The 13,370-nt window shown below is 43.6% G+C and overlaps 1 protein-coding gene across 11 annotated transcripts in view; it reads left to right on the top strand.

The window, feature by feature from the left end:
• Positions 1-1,475, top strand: part of CPN1 (carboxypeptidase N subunit 1) — a 59,109-nt gene extending 57,634 nt beyond the window's left edge. For 10 of the 11 annotated variants that reach the window (XM_055560136.1, XM_055560130.1, XM_055560137.1 and 7 more), the window contains one exon: positions 843-1,475. In XM_055560136.1, the coding sequence (XP_055416111.1) occupies positions 843-1,001 (159 nt within the window). In that variant the 3' untranslated portion in view covers positions 1,002-1,475. The remainder of the gene's footprint in view (positions 1-842) is intronic. The other variant, XM_055560138.1, reaches the window with a different exon arrangement.
• Positions 1,476-13,370: the final 11,895 nt, after the last annotated feature.

Genomic DNA, 13,370 nt, shown 5'->3' with positions numbered 1-13,370 from the left:
GCTCTAATTTCTCCGGCTTTGGGAGAACTAGCTGGCTGTGGGTTTTTTCCCAAAGGGGCAAGAAGTAACCCCATGAAGAGGTCTGTCTGTCACATGTTTTCCAACTCCCTGCTGGCTTTAGCAGCTCAGTCTGTTCCCAGGGCCTGAGAGCCAAGGATGCCTCCAGGGAGTGTGGTTAGAATGTGGCGCCGCACCCTCGCCTTTCCCTTCCTGGGCCGGAGCTCTAGGGCTTCTGCACAGCCCACAGATCCCACACGTGTCAGTCAGAAGCTTTGTCACCTCTCTGTGCGTGGCCAGAAGGAAGGTTTCAGTGTACTGCTGGAAACAGTGCCTTATTGCACGAGGACTCTGAGATTTTAAGAATCCATACTAACAATCTGTATCGTCTCTATTTCCAAACAATTAGGTTTGGAAGGTTTAGCTCTGAAGGTCTGAGGCATTCTTCGGCTTGCCTGAGCACAGTACCTGTGACTCATGCAGTCCGCTTACAGCTGATGACTGTGGAAGCATGAACCTTAACCCTTGTTTTGAACAGCAGTATTGGCAAAAATCATGCCTTGAGTGTAGATTTTTTTTCTATTACATATAAAATAAATGTACGTTAAGTTCATCCAGATACACCCTATGTATTATCAGTTATGATGCGCCATTTTGGGGGAAATGTGAGCCAAGCCTGTATGACACCACCCACGCTGGTTGCCATGATAGTCTCCTCAGTTCCTTGTCCTCAGGACCTGGAACCATGGTAAAGCAGGATCCAAACTGGTGTTCCCCCAGTTTCAGTTCTAGGAAATAGAAAACTGATTTCTGTGCTCTTGTAGCTTCTTTTTTTTTTTTTCCAGGTTAATTTCCAACTCAAGAGAAGCACCCCTCAAGCAGCCCCTAAGAGGAGAATTCCCAACTCAGGGCATAGAGGCAGAGTCTTACCAAAGAAAGTGCAGTCCCGGGCAGCTAGGAAAAAAGAAACGATGATGAAGCAACCCCAGAGAGGCCCTGCCTGAAATCCGCAGAGCCCGGGGCAACACTTTGGAAAGGCTTTGTTCCTGCTCTCCCACCAGAAGAAGCATTCTTTCTATTTTATTATCTGAGACATATTTAAATATAAACATATTCAGAACAATTCAGAATGGTTTCCATCTGTTCCAGGGGTAAACCCTCTGATGCAGTCATACATAAATGTAAATAATGTTCATTAAGATTTTCCATTTCTGGGGATATGGTTTAGGTCCAGAAGGCTCTGTGCCAATCCACACTGTATCCAGAAACTGGTTCTGGCTGGTTAATCACTCTCCCTCTAGAGTCTAGCACAAAGCCTGCAACACAGTAAGTACCCAATGAAGGTTTCTGGATGAATGGCTGAAAGGATGAGATGATCCATCGTTGATGTTGTTCCCATAGCAAGACCAGGTAGCCCATTCTGAAATCCTAGAGTGACCGTTTCAACAAGAGCCAATAATTTATTTTTTTAAAAATATTACTGCTTTTTAAAAATAATTTTTGTTTATTCATTTTTGGATGCGCTGGGTCTTTGTTGCTGTGCAGAGTTTTCTCTGGTTGTGGTGAGCGGGGGCTACCCTTGATTGCAGTGCGCAGGCTTCTCATTGCCGTGGCTTCTCTAGTTATGGAGCACAGGCTCTAGGCGCCTGGGCTTAGTGGTTGTGGCCCATGGGCTTCCCAGACCAAGGATGGAAACTGTGTCCTCTGCATTGGCAGGTAGATTCTTATCCACTGGACCATCAGGGAAGCCTGAGCCAATAGTTTCTTATTTACTAAAGGATTTCACATACAAGCACCTAATCCTTCTGCTACCTATTTTCATACACAAGCATTTTAAACAATATGCATCTTTCAAACATTTTCTGGGTAATAGAGATGCCCCTGTGGAATGACTGTGTCCTGACCCTGTTTCAGGAATACCCACCCCCTGAGTTCCCCAGAATGAACCATTTGTACTAAAAGTGTTATGAAGCAAAATAGACGTCACTGAAGGTTTTGAAGGAATGTGCGGTCTTTCATCATAAAAGTTCATAACCCCCCACTGGGCATGTTCGGGGTTCCTAATTTCCCTGTCCCCAGGGCTTAGAGGGGGAGTTTACCCATCATCACCCATTTCAGGGCTCAGCCCCAATGAAACAGGGCAGGCTCCATTACCCCCCACACTTACTCCACCTCTCCCCACCTTGTCATCCTCCACCAATGGTTCCTCAGCCTCTCCCAAGCCCAGACCTTTCCCAACATTGAGCAGTTTAGCTGTTCTCAGCAAGTATTCTCACGTCCACCAGAAAACAGGAGGTGCTCTCTCTGTGACAATCCACCCTCTGCAGGAGACCATTCAAGATTAGGATGAACACATGATTTATTTTTGTTACCTGAGCAATCTCTCAATCTGTGGTCAAATGGGAGATAGAAGAAAATGTATCTTTTCCCATTTAAAAAGGAAATTCTCTCCTCAGGTGATATTTTCTTTCTTCCCAATTTTAATCCCATATCCCTTGGTTCCCTTCTTATTGTTATAAAGAGGGAACTACTTGAGACGGCTCTTTTCAGTTCAGTAAGACTGTGCCTGAGGTTGCCATATGCACTTGAGTTTTCCAGAGTGTCTGAATATCACTTACTTTGATTTCCACTTCCTTTATACACAGTCATTTAGCAAAGCTGATGTTTGCAAAGCACGGTCACAGTGCTTTCCCTGGCTGAACAGTATACTTTTATTTATTCATTCATTCATGCGGGGGACATTTATTGAGTCCTTGCTCTTAATAAATGCTGAGAATACAAAGAGAAATAAGATACAGCGCATGATCTCAGGGCTGTTGTGACCTAGTTGGGAAGACAAATAAGTCATTACACTGCCTTGTGATAATTGCTATGATTAAGTGAACTCTGACGTGGGGGACAGGGCACCTGTGGGAAGGGCCCTGGCATAATCTTGGGAAGATCAGGAAAGTCATATTGGAATTGGTAAAGTCTAGGGTAAGATGTAACAAGGTCAGATAAAGAGGCATTGATGGGGAGCAGGGGGAGGGGTAGCGAAAGATAGGGAGCCAGAGTTAGGCTGAGGGGACTGCAAGTACCAAGGTCTGGAGGCACGAGAGAGGGGGCCCTTCAGGGAACTGGGAGAGATTCAGCACTGGGGAGCAAGTGAGGTGCCCAGAAGGTCAGTGGAGTAGGGAGAGACCAGAATGTGCAGGACCTCTGAACCACATTTACAGAGTTCAGGCTTAGAACAAGCAGCCGCTGAAGGGTTCCACTGAGGGGAGAGGCAGAATCAGATCTAGAGCCTTCACCCTGGCTATAGCCTGACAAGCTGGCTGGAGCAGCGGCAAGGCTGAGTCACCGCAGAGACTGCTGAGAGCCAGGTGAGAAGGTGACCGGGTGGGGCAGCGGGGGTGGGGACCACCAGGCCACTCATGACTGAGCCAGAGGCTTCCTGTCAGCCCCCACGGCTTCCCTGACCTTTCTCATTTCAGGCCCTCCTGGCCTGCCATCCTGAGGATTTTAAGCACTAAAGGAGATAGCAGGTTTTCAACCAAACTTTAAAGGCTCTGCTGAGTAAAATTCACTCAAGCTGGAGGTGATAATACAGACAGAATATTATGTGGAAAATACAGGGTCTGGCCATGACTGTGTAAAATTTTCTTATATGTGGAAGAAGGATGTGAAATCAGAGCTAATGGGGGAGAGAGGCAGAATTCAGAGGACATGAAGAAACATCCTCCATCTTTGAGTCCAGCACTTTTCTGGAGAGTATCCTTTCTATATGATATCTAGGATCTTATTTTAAATCTTCCTTACAAAATGCCAGCCTAGATAGATAATATTTCCCCAAGGAAAGAATACTGTAATTAAGGGCATGGATTTTGGACTCTGACAGACCTGGGTTTAATCCTAGCTCTGCTCCTTATTTGCTGCATGACCTAGAACGAGTAACTTATCGTCTCTGATCATGGTTACTCACCTGGAAAAAAAAAAAAAATGGAGATAATATCAACCTCACCTGGAGTTAAAGGTGATACTCTCATAGATCAGTAGGGAGGAGAAGGCAGCTTCTGCCCTGGACTCTCCTTGGAGGATTGTAACTCATCAGCTTGGTTGATTGTAAACCAGTGAGGCTTACAGGGGTATCAAGGACTTAGAGGTGCAAAGGCGAGTTTGGAAGTGAAGCAGGTCCTAAGGGGCTGAGTCAAGTCTGTTCTTTCTTTCTTGTTTAAAAATCTCATGTGCTGGAAGTCTTTAGTGTTCCTTATTCCTCCTAGCACTTTTCCTTCCAAATTGAAGATTCTTGACACAGTGATCCTCCTCATGTGACTAGGAGGGGAATTTCCAATTTTAGGGCAGGATGATACCTAATGACTGTTGGAGCCGGTACTGGTGCCCCAAGAAGATCCTGCTCTGGTAAGCTGTGACTCCCTTGTCTTTCCTTTTAGCCTGCCCGGTATATATATATATACAGCAAGCATATTTGTTGAGTGAATGGGCTTTCTCCTGTTGCAGAGAGCAGGGGCTACTCTCTAGATGTACATGGGCTTCTCATTGCAGTGGCTTCTCCTGTTGCTGAGCACAGGTTCTAGGGCGTGTGGGCTTCAAGAGTTGCTGCACATGGACTCGGTAGTTGCAGCCCAAGGCTCCAGAGTGCAAGCTCAGTGGTTGTAGCATGCGCTTAGTTGGCTTGTGGCATGTGGGATCTTCCCAGACCAGGGATTGAACTGGTGTCGCCTGCATTGCAAGGCAGATTCTTAACCACTGGACCACCAGGGAAGCCCTTGAGCATCCGTTTTAAAAATTATTATTGTAAACCATGATAGGCAGAATTCTAAAATGAGTCCCCGTGATCTCAGCCCTTGTCTAAGCCCTCCCCTTGCAGGTGGGATGGGCCTTGTGACCAAGATATCACTCCCTGACTTATGTTCCACTATATGGCCCAGGTTCAATCCCTTAATCAGGATGATCTTTTGGAGAAGGAAATGGCAACCTACTCTAGTATTCGTGCCTGGAGAATCCCATGGACAGAGGAGCCTGGTGTGCTACAGTCCATGGGATCGCAAAGAGTTGGATATGACTGAAGTGACTTAGGACAGGTATGGCAAGAGGATTTAGGACAGATATGGCAAGAGGAATTTGCAAATGTGATGGTAACCCACTCCAGTATTTTTGCCTGAAAAATACCGTGGACATACTCAAAACCAGCCAGTTCTGAGTTAATCAAAGGGGAGATTATCTTGGGTGGACCTGACCTTTTCAGACCAGCCTTTTACTATCCGGGAGTTTCTCTCCCAGGCCTGGGAGGAAAAAAACAGACAGCTGGGTTGTGAATTGCACATGAAAAGAGGCAGCTCCTAGGGATTGAGAGTGGTATAGGCTAACAGCTAGCAAGAAAATGGGAACACAGTCATATACCATGAGGAAATGGGTCATGCCAACAATCTGAATGAGCTCAGGCCCATACTTGGGTATAGTCTTGAGAGATGGGAGCAGAGGGTCCAGTTCAACCACGTCCAGACCCCTGACCAATAGAAGCTGGGGATAATGCATTCATGCTATTTGAAGCCTCTATGTTTGTGCTAATCCCCAGTGGTCCAGTGGTAAAGAATCTGCCTGCCAGTGCAGGAGGTGCAGGAGACATGGGTTCAATCCCTGGGTTGGGAAGTTCCTATGGAGGAGAAAATGGTAACCCACTCCAGTATTCTTGCCTGAAAAATACCATGGACAGAGGACCCTGGTGGTTTGTAGTCCATGGGGTCACAAAGAGTCAGATGCGACTAAACACAATAGAAAGTTATTAGTAATATATAAACTATCTTGAATTGCTTTGTAAATTAGAATATAAAGCAATAAAACAACAATAATCCATTGTGTTCACCCTACTGAATGGTAAGGCTGCCAGTACTTCTACCTCATATGAATGTATGCAGAACCTAGCACAGGGAAAAACAAAAACATACAACTCTTTTTAAATAAGAGGGCTAGTATAGGCAACTTTACCCATTTTCTCTCTCTCTAAAGAATACATGTCTCTGACAGCAGGGAATTTATCCTTTGGATAACTGTAGTTTCTGGCTTCAAATAGTCCCCATCATTTGCACCAAATTGCTTGTTACTGGGTTTTGGAAATGTACCACTGGCACAAATACTAAAGCAAGAAAAATGTAAAGCATGTCCAAAGACTCTGTAGACAGAATGGTTCCTTAAATGCTTTAAATGGAGACTCTTCTGCCCTTCCCAAAGGACCAGAGTCGTTAGTGTGTACCACCCCAAGTTCTTCTGTGCACCTTCAGGACATTTTTGGAGAAAAAGTGAGAGCAGGAGCCATCTGAAATAGCCAAAAGTAATTTCTTACAGTTTGAAATTTTATTCTAACAAGATATAACCCCAGTAGATCAATGTCACGGGGTCACAAAGAGTTGGGCACGACTTAGTGAACTGAACTGAGAACGATCTCAAGTTTTTAATTTGTGAAAGACCAAAGACAAGATTTGAGAGCAGCTCATTTATTAATTCATTTATCTGACAGATAGTTGAATCCCATTTATGAATCGAATGCTGTGTTATCTGTGTTAAGAGCAGAGAAACAGTGTAAGCCAGAAAGACATGGTTTCTACCTATTTGGAGTTAGAGGATTTGAAGGAGAGACAAAGAACAAAGCAAGTTCATAAACAAATACATAAAAAGAATTAGTAGCTGAGAGCTGGTGCTGAGAGAGAAAATGCTAGAAGGATCTATTTGAAATAGGATGGTTTGGGAAGACTTCTCTGAAAAGGTGACTTTTGGGCTGAGATATAAAGGATAAGAAAAAGGAAAAGCTTACAAAGAATAGGAATAAAAAGTATAGGCAGAAGGAATAGCAAGGCCAAGGACCCTGCAGCCAACCAGAGCCTGGGTGGTTCTAGCAACTGCATCTCCTGGGTCTAAGGAGGATGTATGTGTGTGCACAGCTTCATCTCCTGGGTCTAAAGAGTGTGTTTGTGTGTGTGTGTGTGTGTGTGTGCAGCTGCATCTCCTGGGTCTAAGGTGTGTGTGTGTGTGTGATCTAACATGCTAGAAGCTTAACCTCGCATAGGTCTACGACTCAGCATAGCATCCAAACAACATTGAATCTAGTCATAAGTGAGCCAGTAAGAGTCACTTTTTCCATGGCCAGAGAAAACACCTCTAATAAGACCAGTCATCTCAAAAACAAGATTGAGAAAGTGGGATAGACTGGCTTGGTTCAAATGTGCCATCAGGATGAGAGAAGTCAAAGTTCACGGGTCTGGAGCATCATCTTCACTTATGTGCTACCATGATTTGTCTAATACACACACTCCCATCAACACTCCATCATGCCTGCCTCCTGCCTAGCTTATTACTTCACTTCGACACTAACTTCATTCTGGCTATTAAACCATGAGTAAACATTCCGTCTGGACAAATGCCTACACAAGCATCCATTCTATCCCTCCTCCCAGAAGTTAAATTTCACTATGTATAAAGGTTTTTTTCCTCTCACTTTCTCTTATTCCTCCCTTCTGCGCTTACTGTTCCTCCCCACGCCCCTTCCCCTCATGAATCTTTCCTTCTTCTACCTTCATTCTCTTCATTTCCCACAACTTCCCTGCACCTTTGCCCTCATCCCATCAAGGGCCCTGCTGCACATGGGATGTGGCTTCACCTGGTGCAGGAGCCAATATTAAAAAAAAAAAAAATGTATTATCAATGAAATTTCTCTCATTTTGCTGCTGCTGCTGCTAAGTCGTTTCAGTCCTGTCTGACTCTGTGTGACCCCATAGACGGCAGCCCACCAGGCTCCCCCGTCCCTGGGATTCTCCAGACAAGAACATTGGAGTGGGTTGCCATTTCCTTCTCCAAAGCATGAAAGTCAAAAGTGAAAGTGAAGTCGTGTCCAATTCTTTGCGACCCACCAGGCTCCTCCGTTCATGGAATTTTCCAGGCAGTACTCTTGGGAACCTGGGTTCCCTTACCCTACTGCTCTCCACCAGGGTGCCCTTTCCCAATAAAATCTCTTGCTTTGTCAGCACATGTGTCTCCTCAGACAATTCATTTCTGAGTGTTAGACAAGAGCCCAGTTTCAGGCCCTGGAAGGGGTCCGCCTTCCTGCAACAAATGGCAACTCTGGCGGGCATTCTTCTTTGCTGAGACTGACATCCTGACCACTCGGGGTACTCAGGGGCCAGCTTGCCTGCCAATGGACCAGACCATGTGGTCTCCTCCTGATGCGGACAACTGGCCAGAGTGCCCCGACCGGTAAGGAACAAGAGACTTTACTGACCTCTCTCCCCTTCCCTCTCTCTTTCCTCTCCTTAACCCTTCCTATCCTTCCCCGTTTTTCTAGTCCCCCGGTCCTGGACACAGGAATCTGGTCGAACGGCTCTCATCCTGAGCTGAGGATTGGAGACTGATCACCTCCTCTTGGCAGAGAACTCGAATTCTGGTTCTGGTCTGGTCTGATTTCTGGTAGGGCCGAGTTCCAGTCCTCCCTTCTCTGGAGGCCCAGGGAAAAGTCCCATAACGCCTGGGTATCTGTAGGTAGCAGAAGACGTCTGTAAGGCCACCCCTTTCACCCCCTCTCCTGCCTCCTCCCCCTTTTTCTTTCAACCTGACTTCCTTTCCTCCCTTTGCTGAAGTTCTGTGTCTCTACAGGAGGTTTTCTGAGAGACTGTATTCTTGTATTTAAGGGAGTGTCTGATGAGGACTGCCAGGTTTATATGCATGTGTTTTAACTCTGTGTTCTGTGTTGTGATTTTTGATGGCCATTTTGCTTTGTCTGGCTTCCCTAGTGGCTCAGATGGTAAAGGTCTGTCGGCAATGCAGGAGACCCGGGTTCGATCTCTGGGTTGGGAAGATCCCCTGGAGAAGGAAATGGCAGCCCACTCCAGTATTCTTGCTTGGAAAATCCCATGGACCGCAGAGCCTGGTAGGCTACCATCCATGGGGTTGCAAAGAGTCGAACATGACTGAGCGACTTCACTTCAACTTCACTTCATTCTTGAAATTTCTTAAATCGGGTATTCCCCAAAATATGGGTAAAGAATCACAAATATGGATAAAGAATCACTCTAGATATTCTTCAGGACGATTCAAGTGATGCAGGAGCCAATTTTGCTTGATGCTCCAACTAAGCAATAAATAACTTAGTGAAAAAGTTATTCTCTTCACAATTTATTTAGATCTTTCTGAATATATCAAGGAGAAAGTCTCTATTGGGTTCTAACTTTCTTGTTCATTCGCTAAGTTGTGTCAGACTCTCTGACCCCATGGACTACAGCACCAGGCTTCCCTGTCCTTCACCATCTCCCAGAGTTTGCTCAAACTCATGTCCGGTGAATTGGTGATGCCATCCAACCATCTCATCCTCTGTTGCCCCTTCTCCTCCTGCCTTCAGTCTTTCCCAGCATCAGGGTCTTTTCCAGTGAGTTGGCTCTTCCCATCAGGTGGCCAAAGTATTGGAGCTTCAGCATCAGTCCTTCCAATGAATATTCAGGGTTACTTTTCTTTAGGATTGACCGGTTTGATCTCCTTACTGTTCAAGGGACTCTCAAGAGTCTTCTCCATCACCACAATTTGAAAACATCAGTTCTTCAGAACTCAGCCTTCTTTATGTCCAGCTGTCACATTGGTACATAACTACTGGAAAAACTGCTGCTTTGACTATATGGACTTTTGTTGGTAAAGTGATGTCTCTGCTTTTTAATATGCTGTCTAGGTTTGTGGTAGCTTTTCTTCCCAGAAGCAAGAGTCTTATTTCATGGCTGTAGTCACCGTTCACAGTGATTTTGGAGCCAAAGAAAATAAAATTTGTCACTGTTTCCACTTTTTCCCCATCTGTTTGCCATGAAGTGATGGGACTGGATGCCATGATTTTAGTTTTTTGAATGTTGAGTTTTAAGCCAGTTTTTTCACTGTCCTCTTTCACCCTCATCAAGAGGCTCTTTAGTTCCTCTTAGCTTTCTATCATTAGAGTGGTACCATCCACATATCTGAGGTTGTTGATATTTCTCCTAGCAATCTTGATTTTTAGCTTTGGATTCTTCCAGCCTGGCATTTCACATGATGTACCCTGCATATAAATTAAATAAGCAGGGTGACAATATACAGCCTTGACGTACTCCCTTCCCAATTTGGAACCAATCTGTTGTCCCTTGTCTGGTTCTAACAGTTGCTTCTTGACTTGCATACAGGTTTATCAGGAGGCAGGTAAGGTGGTCTGCTTTCTAACACTGGCTGTTTTCATTTTTTAACAAGAGGACAGTAGCCCTCAAGCTCAGAATTAGAATTTAATAACCATTTTGTTTTCAATGTATTTGTTTTGAAGATTATCTTCTATTAATTGCAATCTATGTACTGGTTTTGCATTTATGGGAGTGGTACAAGTCTTTCCTTAAAAAACAAGGTGAGTAAATTTAAGTAAACATATTTTAGGACTTCTCTGGTGGTCTAGTACTTAAGACTTGGTGCTATGGTAGGAGGCATGGGTTCGATCCCTAGTCGGAGAACTAGGATCCTGCATGCTGGGCAGCATGGCCAAAAAAATTAAATTAAATAAAAAAAAAATAAAAATATTTTAAAAATTTAGGAAGGTGGTATCCATTTAGTCAAAAATTATTGTGATGGTTTTCTGAGAGTGAATTATGTGAAGTGTGGAAAGAACGAGGCCAGCTGTTTAGCCCCAGGGAGCCTCAGTTCCTCATTTATAAGCTAAAGATAACAATTACTTGTCTGGTTGTTGACATGATATGTGCTAAGAATAAACCACCAATATTATTTGGAGAAGAAAATGATGACCTTGATTATCTTTCTTCATTAATGTAGACAAACTGGGAAAGAAAATAAAGATGGTTTGTAAATTATTTTTAAAGAATTATTAATTCTATTCAAATGGGAACCAGGTTCTATTTCTCAGTATAATATTTTTTCTGATTAATAAAAGAAAAAAATGATATATGGGAAGTTCTTAACATAAGGTCAGGTCCCAGTGAACATTTACTATAAACTTGTGTTTAGTATTTCAGCTTCCCCTTTCTTTCCTTCCCCTACCTCCTTCCAGATTCTCAACTATCTTCTTTCTTTCTTATCTCCTATGAAAATAAGAAGAGATCTGATAGTGTCACTTAAATACATACATATATACATATGTGTGTGTGTTTAATTAAAAAAATTATTTTTGGCCACGCTGGGTCTTTGTCACTTTGCTCAGACCTCCTCTATCTAGTTGCAGCAAGCTGGGGCCACTCTTTGTTATGGTGTGTGGGCTTCTCATTGTCGTGGCTTCTCTTATTGCAGAGCATGGGCTCTAGGCACATGGACCTCAGTCGCTGTGGCTCCTGGGCTCTGGAGCACCGACTTAGTAGTTATGGTGCACGGGCTTGGTAGTTGTTCCAAGGCATGTGGAATCTTCCCAGACCAGGGATCGAACCTGCATTGGCAGGCAGGTTCTTATCTATTGCACCGTGAGTGATGTCCTCACTTAAATATATTTTGATGGATACACAAGAGAATGATTATTTTCCAAAGTAGTATCTGGACTAGACATTAGCATTTTAAGGTAGATTTTTTTTGCTAGTTTGATTTTTACTTCTAATTATGAAAGGATTTCCTCTTCCTCATTAAACCAATTTCAAGCTTCTACAAGCAGATAGGAAGAGAAGGAGTCCCCTAGGAAACACTATATCAATATATAAGAGTAACTCTTAAGACAAACATGATACAGTCCTTTGTTTGAATTCAGAACTTCCTTACAGAGTCCTTCTAGAAAGAACAAAATAGGAATCGGCTTTCCTTTTGCCAACTGGGGTCTGCTCCTAAATGGAACTAAATGACCTCCGTTATCTTCATCTAGGAGCTGGTCTTGTGTCAGTGCAAGTCCATTAGACAGATACCCTTCTTCAGAAATCACCCTGGACTCCTCCCCAAGAGAGCCAGACTTCCCACACCCTTCCCTCCTCCACCCAACAGGAGTCCTCTCCTTTCTGTTCCAGTGCCTTCTGGTACCATTTTGACAAATAGTTATTAGTGTCTCCAAGTGCTATTTCTTCCTTCTCTGATATAAAAGGCTAAACTGGTGCCTTGTGTATTCTACTGCTGAACTGCTCCAGAGGGAAGCCATGGGGAACGGCTTTGATTTGCGGCCAGCCATGGAAACTGTTAGTGACGCAGTTCATTATAACAGTGATGGACACTTAAGTGTGTCCTGACAGAGTAGGTTTAGGTTCAGACATGGGATCAAAGGATGACACACCTAAATAGTTTTGGTCAATGTGGTTAGTCAAAATCTACAGGAATTGATTTTGGTTTATTGAGGATTATCCAGGAAAAAAAATTAAACTCTTCTGTTTTAGTATTCTACAGGTGGATATTGTCATTATTGTTAACAGAGAGGTTCCACATGCATTATCTCTTTTGATCCTTTGAATTTCAGTCTCTTCAATCGAGGACATTTTATTATGTATCAGTACACTGACTTAAAATGAAGTTCAAACTCCTTACCACGGCCCATCAGACCCAGGAGACCTTCACTCTTGTTTGTTTTGTAATTTCATCTCATAGTACTTGAATTCTTTCTGACTCAGGCTTCTCTTCTGTTCTGAAACTGATCAAATTGTTTTCCACTTTAGGGCTTTGAACCTTCAGTTCCTCCTGCTGCAAAGACACTTCCTCAGCTCTTTGCATAGCTGGTTCTTTCTCATCATTTTGGTCACAAGTAAAGGTTACATCCGCAGAGACTTTCCTGACCACCAACCACTATATTCAAAGAAAGTTTCCACTTCTTACTTTGGCCCTCATCAGACCAGATCTTCATCTAAACCGCAAAACACACCACAGTTCTCAGTTCCAGTTCTCCTTTCTCAGTTCTCTCAAGGACCAGGTATAAGTTGTGCCCTTTCCCTGTATAGGAGAGAAATCAAGTCATTATATACAATGGATGCCTAGGGCATTAGGGTTCAATTCTCTATGGTCTATGGTCTAATTTATCACATCATCTGGTTTATTTCCCTCACAGCATTCACCATACCCTGTAATTATTTGGCTTACCATTTGTTTAATGATTTATCATCTGTTACCTTACTCTTCATATTCTTAATGATTACCTTACTCTTCCTATTCTTACTGAGATGGGAATACCAGGCCACATTACTTCCCTCCTGAGAAACCTATATGCAGTACAAGAAGCAACAGTTAGAACTGGACATGGAACAACGGACTGGTTCAAAATTGGGAAAGGAGTATGTCAAGGCTGTATATTGTCACCCTGATTATTTAACTTATATGTAGAGTACATCATGCGAAATGCCAGCCTGGATGAGGTACAAGGTGGAATTTAGATTGCTGGGAGAAATATCAACAACCTCAGATAAACAGCCTTTAAACCACTAATA

This window comes from Bubalus kerabau, chromosome 22 (genome assembly GCF_029407905.1).
Source record: "Bubalus kerabau isolate K-KA32 ecotype Philippines breed swamp buffalo chromosome 22, PCC_UOA_SB_1v2, whole genome shotgun sequence".
Classification (NCBI taxonomy): domain Eukaryota; kingdom Metazoa; phylum Chordata; class Mammalia; order Artiodactyla; family Bovidae; genus Bubalus; species Bubalus kerabau.
The sequence above is the reverse complement of the archived record's forward strand: the minus strand, read 5'-3'. Positions and strand labels throughout refer to the sequence as shown.